We start from the raw sequence: 24,366 nt of genomic DNA on the forward strand, positions 1-24,366 counted from the left end.
TCAAATTTTGCTCTAGCTCAAATATTCTACATTCAAAATAACTACTTGACAAAAAGATCCTCTGGTTCATGACTATCTAAATAAATTTGTCATTACAGAAAAGGCTCAAAAGGTGTTACTTGTTTCTCAAAGTAAGAGGTAAACATCTTAACAGAAAGATTAATGAGTTACTTGGAAATGCAGGTTTATATTGAAGTATCTGAGTGTGCTTATTACATATGACATGCAAGCCTTAAAAATATCAATCCTTTCTGCTCTTTTGATTAGCCAGAGTCCAATTGTTTTAAAAACAAAATCAGAATGACTTCCAAAATGTATCAACATCTTGGGTTCTCTATTTAATTTTGCTTAGGATGTTTTACTACACAAAACTACCAACAATTACAATATTTAAGAGTATTACAATAAAGAGGGATGGAAAATAGGAATACTTCAACTGAAAATATGTATACTCTAACTGAACCAAAGATCTGTAAAAGAATTGGATGGAGGATGAGGAAGGGAGAACAGGAGGGGAAGCAGAAGGGAAGCTAAGATCTGAAGTTTATATTTAAAAATCACGTCCTTGCTAACTCTTCTGACCTTCAGTAGCGCCCTGGAAAAAAAAGAGAGAAGACACCATTACTATAAACAAGGCAAACAGCTTGAAAATGCCCCATCAGATGCACCAGTTTTGCTGTGGCATTCAGAACTGTCCCTGACCAATTAATACTGGTAAGAGCAAGGTTTAAGCCAGCCAGATGCGGTTTAATCATTTGTGTTTACTTACGTGGACTATAGGAGCGGGATCTTGATCGTGATCGGTATCGACTATAATAAGGTGATGGTGATCGTCTCCTTCAAGGGAAATTAAAGAAAAACCCAACAACGTGCATTATGAAAGATGCCTTATTCACATCAGTTCTACAGAACAGAACCATTTCCTTAGCAATGAAAGACTTTGGCCTGCATGAAAGATTTCAGTTTTATTTGGCTGAGGCTCACTTTTTAAAAAACAAAACGAACGAAAACAACAAGAAAAAAACCCAAATGCTTTTATAAAACTCCATTCAGTGTTTTGCACTGTAGGACATTTCTAGACAACATTTATTAAACCCTTAATAGCCCTGCGAGTGCACCAACTACTTTAACACATGCATACAGCTCTTGTTCAACAACATTCTCTGACACTAGCTAACTTTCAAAACAGCAGGACAATTATGAAGCCTCAAATGTACTAAAAACATACCTGAAAAAGCCTTGCTTAAAGCAGCACTAGTCATCAGCTGTCCCTGCTTCCATAAGGATTTTTCCCTTCTTTTCTGCCCCTCCATTTTGTAGGGCATTACCCTCTTTCAGGTCACAAGACTGACCCTTCTCCCAGGTGTTCACTGTGTGACTGTTTTACAGAAGCCTTAAAGATTAAGACTGTTTTAACCCTACAAAACCTAACACATATATGCATGCACAGTCTTGCTACAGATGGGGGGGGGGAAAGGCAAAAATGCTATTCCATTTCTCCCACAAATCCATTTTTTTCCCCTACAAATAAACTCAAGATTACCTGTATCTGTAGTCATATTCTTCATATCTGTCATATCCTCTGTCATATCCCCTATCGTAGTAAGAGTCACGACGACGACCTGCTCCACCACCACCTCCTCCTCCACTGCTATTGGGAGGGAAAAAAAAAAAAAAAAAAAAACCACACACACCTTTAAGCAGCTATTCTTCATCGTTATTTAAACTATTTACAAGCTTTTGCAGTGTTCTTACAAATAATAAACACTTCAGACCACAACATAAAATAATAAAAGTTTTAAAGAAAAAAGCTTCAAAAAACACAATAGTCATTTATCCCACCAAAAACTAAAAGACAAATGGGTACCTTAATACCTTCTGCAAGCTACACGTATCTTAACTATGACTGACAATTTTTAAAAAAATCCTTCAGCAAACTTTGAGAAATGATGACACTTGAAACTCCAGTAGAATAGTATGCAAATCTCAATGATACATACTTTATATAAACATACTGTAATAAAATGCAATTAGCAATATTGATAAAATACAATTGGGAGAAAAAACACCTCAGGATTATTTTTTAAAAAGGAAAAAAAAAAAATCAGAAAATTTAAGTTTCTGTATTTTGATTTCCTCAGTCAGACTTCAAACTCTCCATTTGTATCAACTTTCTCCTCATTAAAAGGAAACGAGGGAACTTCTTACTGGGTTGGCCTGCCCATGTAGATGCCTGGAGTGGGCGTATGCGCTCTCTTGGTGATGGAGTAATCCACGCGGATCCTCCTGCCATCCAGCTCCATGCCGTTTGCATGCTCCATCGCCTGCGGAGACAGAGAAACGGGCCGTGAGCTCTGGGAGCTCCTGCTACGCAGGGAAGCGCTGGAGGCGCCATTTTCGGCGAGGAGGGCAAGCCCCGAGCAGGCCTGAGCGGGGCTGGTAACGAGTGCCCCTCTGTGGCGCGGCTCGGCCGGCCGCTCACCACAGGGCTGCCCCGGGGCGCCACACTAACCCCTCGTGCACTGGCTCTCCTTATACCCAGGCTTCTGCCCAGCACAAGGGCGAGCAGAAAAGCCAGGGCAGGGCTTCCTGCAAACCGCATCTTTGCTAGGGCCATCTCCAGTGCAGAGGGGCCGGGCGGCTCCCGAGGCTGTGCAGAGCAGTGGCTTCCTGTAGGGTGCATATGGCCTCTTTGCTGCTAGTCGGCTGCCATTTCATGCTCTCCCAGCCTCCTGCCATCTCCCTTACAAGGACCCGCTCCAGCGGAGCTCAGTAAAATGGCGGGTTCAGCCTAGAGGGCTCCCTAATTGCAGCCTTCCTCCCCCCGCGCTCGCTCGCTCGCGCAGAGGCGGCTGGCGGCCGCGCACACAATGGAGCAGCCCGAGGGGCGCCGGTGCCCCCGGGCTCCCCGGCCAGCAGCGCTGCGGCCTTGCTGGGCTCCGCATCACACACGAGGCTGTGCTGAGCGCCGCCGCGGCGCTGAGGACAGCTACAGTGCCTCAAAAATGAAGTAAAAATGAATTAAAACATGAAGCAAACAAAAAAGGCAAACAAGCCCAAACCCACCATCATCACTGCAGCTATCTTTAACGTTTAACAAACAGACAATGCTGTACTAGACGACAAGTATCAAAATTTGTAAAGATAAAATTATTTGGTCCTTCCACCTGCTGCTCTAAGATTTATCATGTATCAGATCACAATAGTTGTTTCCATTTTCCATAAATTATTTCCATTTTCTCCCAACATACAAATTATTTCCATATTCATGTTGGAGAAGAGACGCTGTTCAAACCTTGAGAGTTAAGCCACACGATCACTTTGCTAGTGTTTATCTCTGAGGCACGATATAAAGGGCTCAAAACATAAAGAGTACCTCTGAACTTGGCATTTTCTCTGGTATAACAAACAACTACTCAGAAACGTAATCTTTTTGCAGCCTGCTAACAAGGACTTTATTGGACTAAGTTGGAGAAGAGAGGAGCTCAGCTCCCCGACGCTTGCTGCTCCCGCGCCCAGCTCCACGGCGGGTGTCGCGCGCAGCTCGCGCTCGTCACGCGGCCGGTGGCCGTGCGGCAGCGCCGCCCAGCGAGACGCGCGCCCGGCAGCGGCACAACGCGGCCCGGCCAGGCACAGCCCGCAGCCTCCGCAGGCTTCCTGCTTGCGTTAACACATGCGCCAATAACGAAACAAAACCATCAACGAAAACAAACAAACAAATCTCCAGCCCAGGAAGCTAAAGCCCTGTTCCACACGCGTGAGCTAAATAAAAATGAAACACGTGCACGCAGTGTAATAACCCAGAACCGAATGCTACAAAAAGCTGGCTGAAAAATTAGCTTCATGACAAAAAACAACTTTCTGGAAACATGGTAACAGATTTGAAAGACAAGGAGTTTTCTGCCTTATGACATTTTTATATCAAATAACAACTTTCAATGTAATAAGCTTAACTGACAAGACAGTTCAACCTGAACATCTGGCACATGTGTCTTGTTTAGTTATATGAGTAAACAGCCCTGATTGGCAAAAGGAAGATTTATCTGACAAGGGGAGCAGAACCAACCAAAAAAAGCAAGCAAGCAAGCAACCAAGATACACGAGTTAATTTGGAGAGCCTTGGAACTGCCAAAAAGCATATTGCATTTCAGAGATACAGGGTAGTTAACAGTTCCCGCTCTAAACAAAACCCAAAAGGCCTGGTCACAATGTCTAGGGAATCACCCAATGTAAAACCTTCATTTTTTGGCTTTTAACAACTGCCAGTAAAAATCACCAAATATATTTTTTTAAATAACTGAAAATCTGTGTGTTGGCAGTCAGAAAAGTGAATAAGAACTGCAAATGATGCAAGTAAAAATAATACCTTGATGACTGTTTTAAACTAGGGAGTAGTCTATCCAAAATAATAAAGCTCTTTCAAACTCTCTGTAACTACCAACAGGCTGACAAGATGAGCATTTCCCAAACTAGAGCCATGACCCCTAGTGGCTCAAAACTGTTATAGAGAAAACATTAACATGAATACAGCTCTATTTCATCTGATATTTAATGCAGTATTTGGGATTTTTCAAATGTATTAGTAAACAAAATAGAACAAAAAAAAAGGGGGGGTGGGGAAGGGGAGAACGCTGAACTTTTAATGATATGCAAAAAACACCAGATGTGACTGGTGTTCGCTGAGCAGTCAGGAAGTCATTGAAGGAAATGAAACAAACTTCCAGTTTGTAGAATGCCACAAGCAGACAGCATGGGAATTTTTAGGAACCTAATCTGTCCTGTGCTTAGAGAGGGGAGCTAGACTTTGCGGAGCTGTCAGCATCCTTCATAAGGACTAATGCACAGACACTTTACATTTCTGCTATGGAGTTCAAATAAGTTATCATTTGTTTTGCACCAGAACATCAAGTTTTCCACTTAATGTTGTGTCTAAATTGCTCTGCAAGACTTCAGTAATGGACATCACTACAAAATTAGCAGAAACAGATTGAATACTTAGTAATTTGTGAGAAGCTTTTATGGCAGTATCTATATATCCTAGACAATGACAAAAAAAAAAAAACACACAACAACAACAAAAAAACAAAAACAACCCTCCCCTATTTTACTTAAATTCCACCAATAGAAAGATCCTCTCCACTCTATCACAGGTCCCGCACAGGGCTAACAGACATGAAAGACTAGCTTTTTCCTCAAGATATGAGTATCACTAGCCCAACTCTGGATTTAATGACGGCATGCAAAAACACTCTGAAAAACATCCAATGAGAAGAAGGAAAAACAAAACAACAAGAAAAACAGCTTTTTTTTTTAAACCACTAACTGTTGTTTACCAAGTTCAGAGGATTTCAAGCGTCCATTTTACTTCGGAATGACAGTTGATCTTCTCTAGTTTGAGGGGATTTTAGACAATTAGAATATTGGTAGTGATATGTGCGTACTTTGTTTTCTAAGTTTAAACATCTGCTAATCCTATGTGGGTTTTTTTTTCCCCCCTGAAGTAAACTTTATAGCTTCAGAATTAAGAAATATACAGTTTCAAAGAGATAGAATAAGTAACTCAATGTATGTTTCTAGGTATTACCAATTTCATGGCATTTCACAGTATAAAAAAGGCTGTTACTTGTAATTCCAAACATTTGGGACATTCCTGTGTTCTTTCCTAGTATATGTAAGGCCGCTTAGATACCACAAACAAGACTTCAAGCATTTGTTGGACAAGCTGTGGGAGAAATTTAGGACAGTAACAATGTTTCTGAACTGGCCAGCTTGCACCATCGATTAACCACCTTGGAAATTAAAAGACTCCTATAATTAATCCAGTCTTTAGAAACTGAATTATGTTAATATTTTTTTCTCTCTTTTTTTTTTCCCCTATATAGCATTTGCCTTGATCACTAACTTGACACCATTTCAGAAAAGAGTTCCGAAATACAACTTGAAAGTGTAACAGTCCATGACTAGCATTAGAAAACTGGAAGTGCTGCGTTAGCAACAAGCCTTCAAGCTAATGGTCCTCAGCTGAGTTCGTTACCGATGCATAGTACACTGTAGTCCCAATTTTGGAAATTACCGTTTTATATCATGATTTACTGAAAAGCAGGATAGCTGCATGTGAAGTCCTAGGTAACTGTACTAAGAATCATCAACCTATACTACAAAGTGCTTTGCACTCATAATACAACACTTCTGTAGAAGATACCTCAAATCTCTTGATTTATTTTTAACTTCAAGGCAAGCAATCTTAGTATATAGATTTGTATTTTTCTGTAACATAGAAAGAAACAGAAAATCTCAAAATAATAATAATGCAATGGGCAACTAAAAATCTTTCACAGTTTCATTTAAAAAAATTTACAAACCAAGCAGTTTGGTAACAATGTTGCAAATACTGCAAATTATCAAAAAAGGGATGGCAATCTACTGAAACAGATCTTCAACATGAGATGTTTACAGATATTCTTCTTTGCGTAATGTTGCCGCACTCATATCTGGTTCGGAATACTTAGCAGAAGAATGGTCAGTGTAATGATATGATGCTACAACAGACAAGGGCAAACAGCAGCTCCAAGCATTACTTTTCTATCAAAAAAATCTTTAAAAAGAAAAATCCACAAAGCATCACACCCATAGGTGAGAATATCTTTTAATTTGAAAAACTGAAGTTTTATGGGCCTTTTTCTAACCAGGCTTTCAACAAAAGCACTGAAAAGAACAGACTAGCACATCACACCTCAAGGTTCCTGGATCAACAGCTGTTGATCCTCAGCATTCAGAGTCTCCTGTTTAAAATTTGGTGGAGGAACACAGCTGACTGTCCTGGAGTTTCTTCAGTCCAAGACTGAATAAAATCAGCAAATTAAGTGCTCTATCTTGCAAACACTAGGCCACTGGAATAACAGACACTTGCTGGGAAAGGAATATTCTGTCCAGACCATCATTTTACATCCTCAGGCTCAGGAGAGTTTGAGGGAAAGTAGAAGAGATTCCAGAAGGAGTTTCTTTCACAAGCAAGCATGTGTCCAACATTTTATTCTGGATCCTGTTAAAGTGGAATGACTGGAGCTACTGTGATGCTCTGCCAGTTGTTCTAAGCAGGAGTCATCAAAAACTAAAATTCAACCTGACTATATCCAGGATGATCATTAACAACCAATTATGGCACCATAGCAGCCTTACCATTAATTGAAAGTTCTGGAAGTCCAAAACTGCTTTACTAATTAACTGAAAATAAGCTTCTGTACACTTCACTGCCCTTCTGTATTTTTAGGTAGGTGTGAAGAAACCAGAATAGCATCTGGAGACAGAGCAGTTACATATACAGCATATATAAAGTCCCAGAGTAATAAAGTCCCAGCTCTATAGTGGAAGAACATCAATGAATGTCAAGTTCTACTTACTGATGCCCTATAAACTATCTACAACACTACTGGAAAGCTATGCATTTACTACAGACAATCACTTAAGCATTCAGGGAAGAACTGGGTGGTGAAATCCAGAGAACATTCCCAGAACCTCAGAAGATGGTCCCAAGTTGCGGATTAGGTCTGTTAGGCAGGTGCTTGTTAATATGAACTAAAATTAACTATATGTATCAGATATACCCTGAAATTACACATCAAATCAAGAGTCAGCCCCACTGAGAACAGGAGGAAATACCACCTTTTAAAGCCACTATTTTGCAAGATCTACAGATTTCCAAAACACTGAGCTAGTATAGGCTCAATCTCTACCACCATAAGGAACTAGAAAGTTTGTATCACTCGGCTTTCAGAACCTTAGCAGATTGCAACATTTTAACCAGCTTAGTTAACAGTTCAGATTTGTGAGGATAACAGACCATAAATAAGATCTCAACAAGATTTTGACTACAACAGAATCCACATGATTTAGAGCAATCACTTGCAGGATTAAGTTGAGTTATACGAACATAAACAATTATTCACAATTCATTCGGTGACATACTTCAATATCAACTGTGCTTGAAAGTACATCCGCCCGAGAGGCTCCCTTCTGTTACCTTTCTCGCAAGGACAATAGTAAGGATAAGAAATCCTCAGAATTTGGTTTGTAGGATTCTCTACCTATCTAATCCATGTAGGACTGCTTTAAAGGCTGGAATTCAGCTAAACATCTACCACTTCGTATTCTCTTTATTCAGAGGTGCAGTTAGCCGATAAGCAGGTTTAAGAGAAAACACTATTTATTCAGAACAAAAGTAAACAACATCTCTTTTATGCGCACCCAGCTTTTCAGATTTGTGTTTATCTTCCACACAGAATTATTTCATGTCCTTCACCATTCCTTCTACAGAGTCTGCAGCTGGGTTTCATACCTAGGGCTGATATCCCTGTTTTCCCCCCCTGCAATAGCCACTTACTGACATCTTCAAAACTGACTTTAAGGTCCATGAAATCAAATCAAACCAACACGTTTTCCTCCACAAAGGGCTAGAATAGTTAAGAGAGGGAAAGAGAAGCGCCAGAGATGAGAAACATGGAATACTTTGAATTTGCATAAGAGAAACTGTTTAAGGAAGAGGATGGGGGAAACTTAATTGCCTCTCCAATTATACTCCCATTTTTTTTCAGTTCCCGATGGAGATGCTCATCTTTATTTCTGTTCCTGATTTTGCATGTAATTTCCCATTTTTGCTTTGCATTCCACAGTCTTGTAGCATCTGCCAAGACAGCTTCACACCAAACACAGATTACTTTATGCTATTTACACGGAGCATTTTAAGAAATGCATGGCATCGTGCATGACCACTGCTCATGACAACTAAAAAACCTGCACTTCTAAATACAAAGTTGTAAAACAAACAGATGAGACTATCGTACTAACGTGACAAGTTTTTTCCAAGTATTTTGGATATTAACTGTAATGCAAAAGAACTACTGCGTTAAGTCCTACCAAAAGTGAAAAAAAAAATAAGGCCAAAGTCAGAACTGAACAAGCCACCTCATTAACTCCTCTCTCGCCCTGCAAAACTAGTAGTGTGAAAATAGTCTTTTTGACTTTTACAGCTGCTGGCTCGGAATTACACCATAAACCTGCCAAAGCTCAGAACCGAGTCTAGCCCAACCAAGTCATGCATGGAACTTCTAGCCATTAAGACGTTATCAGAGCAAACAGGCACTTCTAAGTTTTCACTTCTCATTCACTGTTACTAGGCCCACAGTTGCCACTCTCCATTCCTGCAGCATCAGGCAGAACACATGCCCAAGCATTAGAAATGATCCTTACCCAATTAAAAAAAAAAAATCAAACAAGTTCCAAGATGTTCCAAGTCCGGAACATTTGTCCAAGACTATTCAGTCATAAACAAGATGCATGAAGTCTATGACTCAGTTTCCCCATAAAGAAGTAATTCTACAGTGGGTGGTACTAAGATGACATTTGTCCAGTTCTTAAAGAACACACAATAGATGGTACTAAATAGTAACTGACTGAAAGAGTGGCTTTTTAATTATGTATTTATTTTCAAAGTGTTATAGATGTTATCTTTACTTTTAATAGCAACCATACCCAAAAATTTCAGTATCTTACACAGCTAGGAAAACATACTCACAATATCATGACACAGATGGTAAATACTGATTGTTATAGAGAAACATAATATAGGGTGCCATTTAGATTTTTGCCTATTTCTTTAGGGATCTATTATTCTACAGACAACAACTCAGGTCAGCTACAAAGGGCTAGCTGCCTCACCAGCAAAGTCGACAAGCAGGTGCAATCCAAAAAAATCCAACCACAATTTTCAAATGTATGATGACAGACGAAAAGTAGAGAAGAACACCTTCAGAATTTTGATGGATTCAGGAAAGTACTTCCAAATATTTAAAGAATGCTAAATATCAGCTTTTCTAAAACCCACCTCCATTTTAAACCATTTGAACAAAGCAAAGAGTTACTTTTATCAGTGAGTCAAAGCACATAGCCTGGGCCCATAGAATTACAAAATTAAGGTCACATGCTTCATCTGTTCACTGCTTAGAAGGGCCATGTTGTTTGAATACAATATTTTAAATGAATCTCATTCTGACAACTATTTAGCAAAAGCATTCAAATCACTTCCAGAAAGGTATCTGTGGGGACAACAGACAAGCAGTATATCTATGACAAGTAGCAAAGCATGAACTTACCTCTTTAGAATCATCAATTCGCTCGAAATAAACAAAAGCAAATCCTCTGGATCGCCCAGTCCGTTGATCATAAACCACGTTGACTCCAGTCAAAGGTCCATAACGGGAAAAGACTTCACGCAAATCTCTCTCAGTGGTATACAAACTGAGACCAAACACTCCAAGACAAGTATTAGGATCTGGATTAGCCTGGTAAGACAAATATTCAACTCCAATTAAATTAATTAAAAACAAATTGCATCACTCTCAATAAAGTTTCCCTTTTTCAATTATGTTATTAAAAAATATAGCTGAAGAAAACTAAATTCTTCTATTCCAAAGCTTAATACTTGAACAGTTAACATTCCAATCTTAAAGTATTTTCAAAAAGCAACCTTTTCTTTTTTACATTGAAACGGAGGTGAACTTTTCATGTTGAAGATTCTGATCTGCCATTCAGAAAAATTAAGCATTCTGATTATAAAACAGATGTGGAAAGGGAAGCTGTTTTATTAGTGTTTCCCATTTGAATCATCCACAACCTGGAGACATGATATGGAAGTCCACACTTGGGAATTTAGGTAGGCTGATCCATTCTCATCTTTTGCCCTTCTGGAAGGTCACCGCTGGTACTCAACAGTCCATGCTACTTTCTATTTCACACACTAAATGCATCTGAGCCAGTAAACATGAGCAGTAACTTAGCTTCTGCTAAAACAGTTTACTTCCTCTCTCCTCAATGTTACCTATTCAATTATATTGAAAGTCAACATTTACATTTGAAAGTTTATCTCAGTACAGTCATAATTAACTAGATGAATGAAGCAGGTGATATTCGTCCAGTTTATAAGCATTGACGTATTCTATGAAACAGTAGCCCCAAAAGAAAATAAAGATTTCTAAAGCAGAGAAACAAAATCATTTATATATTTTACTTCAACTAAATCTACAGAGTCAAAATCGTACAACATGCACTGCAATTCACCTTCCTACTCGATTCAGCATTTTTATATTTAGCTTTTCCATATTCTACTGAGTTTATATAATGTCACTGCAAGAAGCTTAACAACAACAAAAAAACACTTTGATCAATTCTTACAGTGCACCTGTTGACCTGTTGTACTAGAAGAAAATTTAAAATAGCAGCAATATGTAGAGATTCCAAGTTTCTGTTAAAATAATAACTGAAAGTTGACACAGTTGAACTGAAGCTTAGAAATCTTAAATTGAATTGCAAGCTACACTACACTGTAGTTTATGCCTCAGAGATTGTCTTTCAATCTAACTCAAACAGGTTGAGCTCTTTTGTCTTGTACTTTTCCCAGCCCCTCTCTACAATCTCCAAGATCAATATGTCAATTTTTAAGTAAAAGTTTGCATTTCAAAGTTTAATTCTACAACAAAGGAAAATTCTAGTTTAAATTCAGCTGTGTTATGAAACTAACAGGCAAAATATTTGCCGAAGCAAAAATATCCCACTGTCCCTAACCGTCCCTTACTCATGAACCCTTTTCTGAGGCAAGATGAGATGTACAAATTGCTTCTCAACACTTGAGTAACAAGTGATAGACATAATGACTGGAAGGACTTCTGTGGAAGCTAAAAGCCAGTGCTTCCATCTCCAAGCTCTTTCTACAGGGTGAACAGAAGTAGCATAATCAGTATCAGTTTTTTCTGATGCCTTTAGAACAACTGCAAGTTAGGGCATAAAAATCTGCTTGGTTAAAGCTTAGTTTTTACCTTATTTCTTATTATTTCTTAGAATTAATGTGGAAATCACTGAGAAAAGGACAATGTTATAAAGTCATTCCCAAGGCAAAAGGAAATATTCTTAGATTTTCTAAAATACCAATAGAGATTCATTTGTATTTCTCCAGGAAATCTGCTAACCCTTGCAATGTTCTGTTATTCATGTCAGTTTTTCAAATACATTGAGCTCATGTTTGCTATACTGTGATTACACATAGCAAACCATCTGCAAAAAGCATAACTATATACACTGCCTCCCAAAAGCTTAAGCCGCTGTACATGAACACTGCTGTAGTCTTGCTCTCTTTTGCAAACTCTTGTCTTCTCCCTCACACTCTCTTGTCTTCTCCCTCACACTGACATTTATCTGATTCTGGTGAGCTGCTTCAGAGAAGTAAGCCTGCAAAAAAGTCATTCATCCTTTTTGATAGGATTAGTGAAAAGATTCAGGGAAACTGAAATGGATGGAACGTGTAAGAATCAGAAAATTACCAGTCCTCACAAAGGAAGAGATAGACCTGAAGCAACACTTCTATCATCGTGAACTGATGCGGAACAACAAGCTATCACAAACAAGGACTTTGGGGGAAACTCCTCAGAACATTATGGCACTAATGTATTAGATCTTGGCTATTTACTTCTTCCTGTATACACAGAGCTATCTGGTTGCTTCTCATTTAAATTTAGAGAGGCTTATCGATCCCTTTTCCTAGGTGTAAAATATTTTGGCCTATTAAGGTTTCCACAGTAACTAAAAATATAAAGGTTTCTTTTCCCAGCTCCCCCCCTCAAGACACACCAAATTCATTCCTTAGCGGCAGAAAAATGCTAGGGACATTGAATATAACTCAAGTTATACGAAACAAACGGCTGAGAATTTACTTCTTTTGCTCCTCTAGTCAATTTTGGGGTAGATATTTTTGCAGTTTTTTCTTTGTTGTTGTTTTTCCCTCTGTGAAGGATGCATATGCTTGGAACTGTCGGCCCCCTCCCCGTTCCCCTCAAAAGAAAATTGAAGCAGGAATAAGGATTCAACTTCTACAGTACAGGAAACACATCACTTTTTCCAGGCATACTGACTTGCAGTCATGTGGTTTCCAATACGATTCTAAGTGCCCTCCTAGTCATAAACCTAAGAAATAGGTGTCTAGCTGTAAGGACAAAGTTTGTTGCCCCTCAAAAAACAATTTCCAGACCATTCAAAGTCAAAGCAGCAGGTTAGATTCACCCAGCACATCACCTAGACTACATTAATGCAAGTAACAACTGTTTTGTTGATACTCAGCCTTGATGAACATGACATACTCTGCTGCCGGTGTGCCTTCTCCTGTTGGACATGGGAGAGTGACTACGGCTCCTTCGACGACGGTACTCTGGTGTGTATGATCTGCTTCGAGAACGTCTCCTATGGGAATGAGAATGGGAATGGGATCTGGATCGAGTGTAACGTCTGTGCGAATGCCTTCTGGACCTGGATCTTCAACAGAGAGAAAGCTTTTAGTTAGGTCATATGCACCATGTATTGAATTGTAAGTCTTACATTTCCCAGACAAAATCTTAAATTCATTTGAGAGGAGCTCACAAGTAGAATAGCTTATTTTCTTCTAAAAGATGCACTTTGTTCATCTAAAAAAATGCAGATCTTAACACAGACAGTAGCAAGATTTTTAATTCAGAGAGAGTGATTCTGGCATAAACGGAAGATTACATTCACGGTAATTTTCGAGAAGTTCACACAGCAATACAGAAGCCAGATATACCACAATGTAAAAGCTGTCTCCACTGAAAAAAAAAAAAAAAAGGAAACAAAAAAAGAAAAAGAAAGATCTAGCAATACTATAGTATCTATAGGTGAAGTCTGCGAAGAAAAGAAGTTTGGGGATATAAAAAAAAAAAGAGATAAACTGATAAACCCCAGCCAATGATAAATTCCATTCGAAACCAACCTGTTAAATCACACACTTTCACACAGAGATTACATCCTAACAGCAGTCCTTAGCTATGCTGGCTAAGCACAACAAGAACTGAAGCTATAGCATTAGGCTGGGTTTGAGATTTTAAAGCAGAATCATGACTCTTTCTAGACTGCCCTGCTGAAGTGAACAAGGGAAGATGGATTGTTGCAATTATTGCCTGTGCAGACATTCTCAGAGTGAAAAAGGCAGACAGGGACATGTGTAGCTCCACATGATTATTTTAAGCCTAAAACTCCCATAAACTAAGCAGTTCTCCATGCTCACTTTAAGCTATACTTCATTTTGTTTTTAAACCCTCTAATTAAAGCTTTTCTTGAACCATCCCAAGTAGTCTGTTTCAGTAGTTCACAGAGCTTACTCCTTTTCTCTAACCCAGAGAAAGACTAGACTAATTTTGTGGCAAATTTTACTTGCCTTTTCTTCTCCCTTCCGTTCATATCCACTAAGCCTTGTTAAAACACCCCCAGAAGATGATTTATACTTTTTGCAAAAATTCTGAACAATGTATCTAAGAGAACAGGTAATAATACTGAATTAACCTGAAGTACTTCCTGGACATACCTTGATTTTGATCTTGATCTAGAGTGCGATTCAGAATGTTTGGAAGCCCTCGATGGACTGCGAGATCCTGACCTGCTCTCCGATTTTACACGAGCAGGACTCCCAGCTGGAGATTTTGACTGGGAGCGAGACTCCTAACAAAGAAGACAGTATTACAAATGGTATTGGTTGTATAAATGCCTAACTCCTAACATTTAAAGTACAGTAATTCTATTTTATTGATTGCTCCTGAAAAACAAATGGTTAGGCAATACCCTCCAGAGCAAATTTCATTTTGCTAGCGCCCACTGTTAATATTGTATGCTCTCCTCAAATAGTTCCCTGCTTGAACCAGATCACCAATTCTCTATTAACTAAGCAATCATGCAAATTCATCTACAACTTGATCATACAGACACTGGAACATAAACCATACATTTACTTAACCTAGGACCCATTCATTCTTCCAGATTCTTTTAATTCTACTTCACTCTTGCTTTCTACTTTTCTTCATTCTTCATTGAGTTTTTCCATTTTTCATACTTCGTGTATTCTTCCCCAATTCAAACAATTCATTATAGCCTTAAAAAAAATTCAAGTGCTTCTATCTGACCAATCTTCTGTTCAATTTTTTCCCCCATTCAATTTTAATTTTCTGATCTTTAATACTTTTCATTAGCCTTCTTTTATCTTGATTTATCTTCCACATTCTTGGAAAAAACTCTTCAATCTCTTCACGAACATTAACCTTAATGGAAAAAGAACATTTAGTATATTTAAGCACGTGGGGATTATAAAACTCTGCTGGAGTTCAGATGTTATCTACCAAATTGAAATGCCAGCAGGTAAAGTGCAAGAAACTATTTTATAAAACAATTTTAAAAAAAATCTTTAGAATTGTATAAGTGTCTATGTTCTAACAACGAGCTTACTGAGTTCTCAGTGTTTTACTATATTTTCAAAGCTACCCTCCTCCCCTTTCAGATTCGTTTTTGCAAGATACATAGATGTACTAAAAACTAATTAGCACAAATATATTAAAATTGATATCAGTAAGTGTGCTTACCCCCTAAAATAACAACTTTGTACTTCTCATTATTAAATAACCCAGATTCTACTCCTACACATTATTACTAGGCACTCAATTCAACAAACTGGCCAAAGATTTCCAAACAAAACCTATCTAATGCACATACTTACTCACATACTACATGCACATAGATATATGCAGGACAAATTATTTTTCTTCCTATGTTTTCTTCCTCATTGTTATCCTGTTTTCCTTGCATATAACTTAATCCATATAAAGCAAGATGTAAAATAGCGTATTTCAAAGCAATCCATTAAAAGGAAAGACAGGAGACTTTCTTGCATAATAATGCACACAATAGAAAAACTAGGAAAACAAGCAAACAAAGAGCAGGTTAGGATTACCTCCTGTTTCAGTATATAATATTTCTAAGGAGCCCAGCTATGCATAAAAAAAGGGAAAGAAAAAGAAAGGAAGGAAGGAAGGAGGGAAGAAAAGATATGCTATATACATCTGTAACTTCAAACAATTGTGCAAAATTCTCTATTAAAAAAAAAATAAAGCAAGTTGCCTTTCTACAAGTGTAACACTTCATTCCTATTTTCAACCTTTTTCCACCTGCTCATTCTCAGCACGTTTTCTCTCATCTTGTTGCTTACTCTGCCCATGTTAGGTTCAAATCTTCCATCTCCAGTTCAGTTCAAAGTACTCAAGAATTTAAGTCCTTTTCAAAGGACTCTTTCCCCATATTTTAAGACAATAAATCCACCATGAACAGAACTTGAAAGACCCCTTACTAACATCACAGCTAAAGCTGTACCCATACTTCTCCAGTTTACCTTGACAAAAGGATAAGAGACACACGGAGAACATCACCTATTGGAATGAAAGGCATGACACACTTAATGAAGGCTGATTTCAAAGTTTAGCTGTGACATGTGGCCCATAGTACCAGGTCTGCATTGCAGGCTATTCTTATTAAACTGGATATTCACTGATTTCAATGTCTTTCACTGAAACAAAGGAGGGATATGAACTTACATATTACCAAAATACTATTTGGTGTTTTTACTATATATCAAAAATTCCCTTAAAAATACATTTCCTTTTAGAGTCACTAACATGCTTTTTATGTACCTCTTCTCTATTTTTGTACTCCTCATTGTTGACAGCCTCATTAGATCTTCCCTTTACACTGACTACATCCCCTGAAACAATTCCCAAATCCTACAGGAATCTGTTCCTCTCCCCTCTCTATTAAAAGGGATCATCAATACAGAAAAAAATATTTAATATGACGCTGTTTAGGTTTAGAACAGCTCTTCCAATTAAAAGACAAGGGATTCATCCTCCTCAGTCCTTCCTTTATGAGGATACTGTGTTGTCAACATGCTTTACATTTGAAACACCACATCTTTAAGAACTTTGGAAATGTAAGAATAAAAGAAAACAGATATAGCACAATCTAGAAGTGTTGGGAGACAACAAAAATACTGAGGTCCCAAACACTTCCACACAATATAGTAAGTTAGCTTAGTGTCCTCAGTTAATCAACTGAAGCATTTTAAGATCTTGCTCACAGTGATCCCAGTAGTACCAATTCTGACAATCCATCTTGTCTGGCAACTTTAAGCTGCTGGAAGCGAACATTATATCATTCCATGCAGGTCAAGACCTTTCATAATTATTTGTATTGCCCCAAAGGGTTTAACTCCCATACAACTTCAAAATTGTGACAGAGGTGACAGCAGGAGTTCTTATACATTTCAAAACTTCCTCAAACAAAGAAACTGAAGACATAAACTGCAGCTAAAGAGAGATTACCTGTTAGCAGTTGTATACTGTGTCTGTCATTGGCAGGCAATTACATCTCATCTTCTGATGCAACACACAGATCACCTAGTTATATTCTCCTACACAGCTTCAAAAGCAGAGTCTAAGGGAATCACAATAATCTGCAAGAGCTTAAGGATAATACTGAAAAAGTACCTATTAAGATTTATATCAGCATCACTAGAACCAGGGATTAAGAGATTCACAGCCTCAAGCAGTCACAGACATCTAAATTTTCCTCCTTTATTTCCATATAGGAAACAATAAATATCAGTCACAGTCATATCACAGACAGATCTGACTGTTCTGCACAAACAGTTTATATTCATTCTGCAACATGAGCACGAACATTTTGATTAAAAACAACTTAACATTCTTTTTTATTATGTTATCTTCAATGTCAGCAAAGAAACAATTCTACTAGCCAAAGCATTAAAAACTAGGTTCTTCACCAGTCCTAAAGCAAACTAAAAATTCTGGTCTCTGGTCCATTTTTAACCCAGACCTAAATTCAACTATTGTTCAAGACAGAGAAGGCTATAGTTTCTCTCTTGATCCTCAGCATTCTTGTACCTTTCTGTTCTAAAGATCCTCATCACTTAAGGGCCACAGTCAAGACTATTTCTTGGACTCAAGTTCTCATCCCACAATTATCTTACAAACAACTGTGTATTTTAAGGCCTTCTGGTTTACTGTGCAACTGTTTAGCCACTTTTCTCACGCTTATAGGCTTGCAGACAGCTACATACGGTGACCATGTGAAAGAATCTATGTTCTCTGTCACTACAGCATGTAAGGTAGACAGACAGCTAACTACCTAACATTTTTCAAAGCAGACTTCTATTTTTAAACAAACACTGCACCTGCCAACTATGTTTTCCACTTGAAAAATAATAATAAAAACTGTATACTTCCTTAAAAGAAGAGGTGTATATACTGGTGGACAGGATTAACGATCCACCAGCTAAGGAGTAGAACTTGAAGCCAACAAAATTATAGGTGAACAGAAAATCTAGACAGCAGCTTCATAGCATAGCTTCATTCCGCTAGATAAGAAAATGAAGAACTAAAACCTGCTACAGAAAGCACTGAAGATTATTTTTCATCCCGGACACCATTTCTTTTCTCAGAAAGAGCAGCATGGAACAAAGTGATATGGACAGGGCATGATCCTCCCTCTCCCACAGGACCTCATAATCATATAAATTCAATAACTGATTAACTTATCAACAGCTTAAGATGAGCCAACTGAGCAAGACAACAGTCCTGTCAATATTTCATTCATAACAGCCCAACTGTTAAAATCATGTAAGTGCTTGTGTCAATTATCTTCCTTACATCCCTGAAAAAAGTGATGCTACTTTCTAACACAGTTGAGAAAAAAAAAAACAATAAAACAATGCAAACAGTTCTATGTAGAGTAGAACTGCAAGAATCTTCAGAAACATTCATTTAGAATAGCCCACCCAGAGGACATGATAAAGAAAGAAAAACTAACAAACAAAAAACCCTAGAAACATCGTCCTTTCAGTCCTGGTGAGGCCGCATCTGGAGTATTGTGTCCAGTTCTGGGCCCCACAGTACAAGAGGGATGTGGAGCTGCTGGAGAGAGTCCAGCGCAGGGCCACAAGGATGATCAGGGGCCTGGAACACCTGCCCTATGAGGAGAGGCTGAGGGAGCTGGGCCTGTTCAGCCTGGAGAAGAGAAGGCTGAGAGGGGACCTGATCAGTGTCTATAAGTACCTCAAGGGAGGGAGTGAGGAGGATGGTGCTGGTCTCTTTTCAGTGGTGGCCACTGACAGACTAGAGGTAATGGCCACAAACTGAAGCACCAAAAGTTCCACAGGAACTTAAGGAAAATTTTTTTTAACAGTGAGGATGACAGAGCACTGGAACAGGCTGCCCAGAGAGGTTGTGGAGTCTCCTTCTCTGGAGATCTTCAAAACCTGCTTGGACGCAGTCCTGTGCCACGTGCTTTTGGTGACCCTGAGTGTGCAGGGGGGTTGGACTAGATGATCTCTAGAGGTTCCTTCCAATCTTAAGCATTCTATGATTCTATGTCCTTGTCCTCATATTTGTGTTTTTCATGCCTTACCATTTCAGAGTGTGACAGAAAGGGTGTGTCACAATTTAAAGCGAGACTCTAAATTAAAAATAATATGAAGTTAACTTTCACTTTCTATAAAAACATACGAGAAGTGAAACAGGAGGGGGGGGAAAAATCCCCATGAAATACTAAGAAATCTTAGTTGGAATTCATTTGGCCTTCTTAAGAAGAAATACAAACAACATGTAGGGAGAGGAAAAAACAACAAAAAAATTAAAAAAAAACACCCCCCCAAAACATGCACAAGAGCTCCAGCAACCATGCGAGCTAGCAAAATGGTTGTTCAGGCATTAGAGGTGAAGAGAAAAAAAAAAATAAAATAGGATGAAAAAACATAGGCAACCAAAAAAAGAGCTAGAAAAATGAAACAGATGGCCAAATTCACTGGATGAAACTGTCAATATAGTGGCACCTTATATATGAGAAAAGAATGATTCAATTTAAACACCATTTTGACAGAAACCTATCAACATTTCCTGAAGTTTACAAGTTAACTTTTGTCTTTAATCTATGTCCTATCACTTTAAGCTCAAAAAAAAAACCAATTCCTTAATAACCACTCTTTATTAATATTTAAACAGTGAACATAATAAGCTTCTGTATGAAAAGACAAACCCTACGTTGTGCTGCCTTGAAGGCAGATATATTTATTATGTCAGCAACATTAACAAACTCTATGCTCTTATCTGATACCACTTCGATAAGAAAAAAAAAAAAGTTTCAGCTTTGCAATTTACAATTTATCTCTTCAATGAGGCTTAAGTATTTGCCTGTTCAGAGAAGGTTTATTTATTAACAGTTTGATTAAACAAAGAGGGTTTAAACAAACAAACAAACAAAACAGGACTATCACAGCACTTTTCAAACTACTGCAGACTGACTTGCCTGATTTCTATACATTTTGAAACGAAAACTGCCTCCCTTTCCACTGAAGTGGCACATTGCCACTACTGGAGAGATTTACCACTACAGTCACCTAAAGAGACTTCCTCAAATTTTGTCTGAAGCAAAGCAGCAAATCTTAAGATTAATCAGACTTAGGCAGCTAATATTAGAATGTGTAGGAAATAAGTTTTTGTTGAATGGAAGCTTAATGAAGAAATAAGGCATTGGCAATTTATCATGTCCAAAAGTCACTTGCATAGGCATGAACTATGCATACTTCCCTCAAAAAGATGGCTCACATTCAAAAATCGTGCATTTCTTTAAATGATTATTAGATTAAGCACAATACAATATTGTGTAGAAAGCAGGAAGAGGCATCTCATGATGAGAATCAAGGAAGACAAGAAGAGAATTGGAGTTCTAAAATTGAGTTCTACCTTTGTTCTGATTTAGAGATATACTTTAAATAAAATTATTAATAAAATAGTATATTGATAGAAAAACCCTACATTTTTCAGATTATGGAAAGCAAATTTATCAGAAGCTCAAAAAAATAACTGATCAAAGCTGGTAAGTGGGGTTTCTAGATTGCAGGCTTGTTCAGATCACAATTTGTTCTGCGTTCTGGAAACCTTACAAAGTTACATTGCAGACTATATGCCTGAAGAGCAATGTGTTATTAGCAACAACCAGACAAACACAAAAAGGAAGTGAAACTCAATCCTTGCTTGATTCTGCCTGTTCCCTGACCACAGTAGAAGAGAAAAAGCCTCATTTGTCTAACCAACTCAAAAAGAACATTCAATAATGATAAAAAAAAAAATTCTGGAACTTTTCCAAGATTCAAGTCACTGGATCAATAAGAAAAAAAGATTTTTCTGATATTCTTTCTAATGTCCATACCTTAACTCTAGCAATTTCCTATATCCCGGTATAAGATTTCATTGCTACTTTTAGCAATTTTCATTACAGCTTTTCATCTACACTGATGAAATGTGAAAGAACAAACTGAACTGCCTTAATTTTGTGGTATTTAGATATTTAAAAGCCCATCACAAAATCAGATTAGTTAAATTTTAAACTAAATATTGTGTGTAGGAGAGAAAGATTGGGGGGAGGGGATGCAAAGCAGAGGAGGGAAAAAGGGGGCAAGGGAGGGAAACTAAGAGAACTGAAATCTCCTTAAGAGTTCTCCTTTGCGGCAACTTCCAGGAAAGTAGGTTTTTGTTGGTGGTGGTTGCCTTTTTACCACACAAAATAAATGCAGGTTTTCCAGTTTCTTTCCAGGTTCCTTCACCAATTGGAAATGTATGCCATACTCTCACAGATCTGTGTGTGTGTACGCACATACAAACTAAAGCACTAAGACATTCAGTGCATAAAATAAAACTTCTACCCAATTTGGATAACAGATTAAAAACTAAACTTCCAGCAAAAATGAAATATAAAACATTGCAGCCTGAAGTATCGCTTGTTATTTTAACTATTTTTAATAACATAAGCAACAAAAAATGACTAAAGAAACCATACTGTTCAGGAATACAAAATGATAAATAAAGAGTTGCAATCATGTCAGTTGCACATGGAGGAGGAGGAAGGAGAAAAATAAAAGAAAAAGAAGAAAAAAAAAAAAGGCAGGCAACAGTGCCATATACTGATTCAGAAATTCCACTACTAGGGGAGAGAAAAGAATAAATGTTTTCCAAATGGAAGCTCAACAGGGTAAGCAGCTCTCTCCAACAGGTAATTTTTTCACCACCAAAAAAGAACAAGCCAACTGAAGTAGCAGTCACGGAAACAGAGAAACTGCTAAACAGGGCTTCTTAGTGTCAAAATACATTTTTTTTTTAAATCCACTTCCACTTTTGGCGAATGTGGAGGGAAAAAAAAGTTAGAAAAATACCGAAGTCAAACAGCCATACCAGCTCTGTAACACTAACAATAGATGCATAATAAAATATTAGGTAGAAAAAAAAAACTTAACACAAATTCTATCAAAAAATTTCAGTGGGACAAGAAAAAAGCGCAAAAATAAATAAAAAAAACTGTATACTAAATGGTTCAAGTAACAAATTAAAGAACAAAGCACAAAACATACTCACTGCTCTATTTTTTCAAACTTAACTGAAATATAAGCCAGTTTTCCCTTCACAGATTAGTCTGCTAAGCTAGAAAGAGCGTAGCTACCTTTGTCAAAGCAAACAACACAAGAACAAGTTTTGTTTACCTCACCTGAGGAACCAGCAGCAGGCACTGCACAACCAAGCACAGCACACTCGGCCTGGGGAATGCTTTTTAGCTAACAGTACAACGGAGTAACGATAATTCCATAAAAACATCGCTCTTTCAAAATTTCATTGCTCCTTTCCCCAAGGCAGTAACTCTATAAAACAGCAAAGCTGCTGTCACTGGTTCATCAGAGAAAGTCACCAAAAGGATGCTCAGGTGTCCTTCTAAAGAAACTCCTTAAGAGTCAATAACAACAAAAAATCCTGCAAAATCAAAAGAGCAAATGCTGGAGTGAGGATAAGGCACGTATCTCATTCATGTTTCAAGCACTTCTAAATCCTGCTTGCCCTGATCATCACACGGGGTGGCGGGGGGGTGGCAGACTGAGAGGTAGAAGATTCAAGTGGGGAAATAAAAGGGAAGGGACAGGTCAGATGTGTCCACAAAAAAACAAACAAACAAAAAAAAAATCGCAGCAATCCAAGGAGATAGATAGAGAAAAAAACAGGCCTGACAAGGCTAAGGACCGCAGCAGCTCGCTGAGAAGGCCCGTGGCTGGGTGCAGAGCAAGTTTCAAGGGTTTTACAAGGAAGGCCGTGCCCCTCGCGACGGCTGCAGGAGCCCGAGCCGAGGAGCAGCGGCCGCGGGCGAGAGAGGCCGCGCACCCCCCGCCACAGCGCCCGGCCCTCCGCCCGCCCGTTACCCGCGCGGCGGCCACGGCGGAACGAGGAAAGGGGGCCGCTCCCAAGCCCAGGCACGGGGATCAACGGAGCACCCGGGCGTTTCGCGACCAAAGGAGGGAAAAAAAAGGGGGGGGGGGGGCAAAAAAAAAATGGGGAGGGGATGGGCTCCGAGGCCGGTTCTCCCAGGAAAACCCTCTGCTAGGAGGAGAGAGGCGAAGCAGCGGCCCCCGAGGAGGGGGATGGGGGACGCGACGGGAGAAGGAAACGCGCGACGGCAGCGGGGCCGCGCTCCGGGCCGCGCCAGCTCCCCGGCCCTTCCCCAGCACCGGCTCGGCGGGGAAGGGGGCGGGAGGGCTGGGGGGAGAGAGGCGCCCACGGCCTGAGCAGGACGCGGGCGGCCAGAGTAGCCATTTTAGAGACACGCCGCGCTCCCCCCACCCCATACCGTGCCGGAGAACAGAGAGCGCGCCCGCCCCCTCCCCACGCCGGTCCCCTCGGCACGACCCCGGCGGGGACGGCTACTCACCCTCCCCTCGAAGTTGTTCTCCTCTACGTCGCTCATGTCGGCGCAGTCCTGGCCGCAAGATCGGGCGAACGGGGACACTAGTCCCGAGCAGCGACCGTGCCCGCTGCCGCTAACACCGCAGCCGCTAATGCCACCGCCACCCTCCCACCACAGCCTCCCAGCACGTCTCCCGCAGCCGCGCAAAATGGCGCCTCCGCTCCGTCTGCGCTCGGCACCGCGCGCGGGGCGGGGCGCGGCCCGGCCCGCCCGTCACAAAGGAGGCGCCGCCGCCACCTCCGCGGCGCTCGCTGCGCATGCGCGGTGCGGGCGGCTACCGCGAGGCGCCGCGCTGTAACGGCCGCGGGAGGCCGTTGTGGCCCTGCCGAGGAGGGGCTGCTGGTCCCGGGGCGCCGCTGCCCGTACGCGGGGAGGGCTGCTCCGTCCCCCATGTGCTGCTAGGCGGGAGCGCGGCATCCTCCGAGGCCGCTGGAGGCGAGAAGCGGTAAAGGCAGCCACCCAGGCGCCTGGTATCCCCCGCTCCTTCTGTGCGCAAACGCAGATGCCTTCACGAAGCACCTCTCCGCCTGAGGCACTTCCCTCTTCCGCAGTAATGCTCAGCTTCATTTCTTTCTTTCCTTTTTTTTTTTTTATTTTTATTTTTTTTTATTCTCGTAAATGCTCCTTGCAGACTACGCAAGGAGG

The 24,366-nt window shown here is 39.8% G+C and overlaps 1 protein-coding gene across 2 annotated transcripts; it reads right to left on the minus strand.

Moving 5' to 3' along the window:
* Positions 1-23,881, minus strand: TRA2A (transformer 2 alpha homolog). 2 transcript variants are annotated; one of them, XM_088519696.1, is made up of 8 exons: positions 23,686-23,881; positions 14,414-14,547; positions 13,182-13,281; positions 10,149-10,337; positions 2,209-2,324; positions 1,544-1,651; positions 770-837; positions 1-595 (listed from the first exon to the last, which is right to left on the minus strand). In XM_088519696.1, exons 1-8 carry the CDS (start codon positions 23,719-23,721, stop codon positions 585-587), a joined length of 762 nt encoding a protein of 253 aa, XP_088375822.1. In that variant the 5' UTR covers positions 23,722-23,881; the 3' UTR covers positions 1-584. The 2 variants fall into 2 exon arrangements, with proteins under 2 accessions (XP_088375822.1, XP_088375821.1); XM_088519695.1 differs by having other exon boundaries at positions 13,182-13,353; positions 23,686-23,880.
* Positions 23,882-24,366: the final 485 nt, after the last annotated feature.

The sequence above is a fragment of the Tinamus guttatus genome, unplaced genomic scaffold, assembly GCF_059628265.1.
Source record: "Tinamus guttatus ecotype Peru unplaced genomic scaffold, ASM5962826v1 Tinamus_guttatus_pri_ptg000067l, whole genome shotgun sequence".
NCBI lineage: Eukaryota > Metazoa > Chordata > Aves > Tinamiformes > Tinamidae > Tinamus > Tinamus guttatus.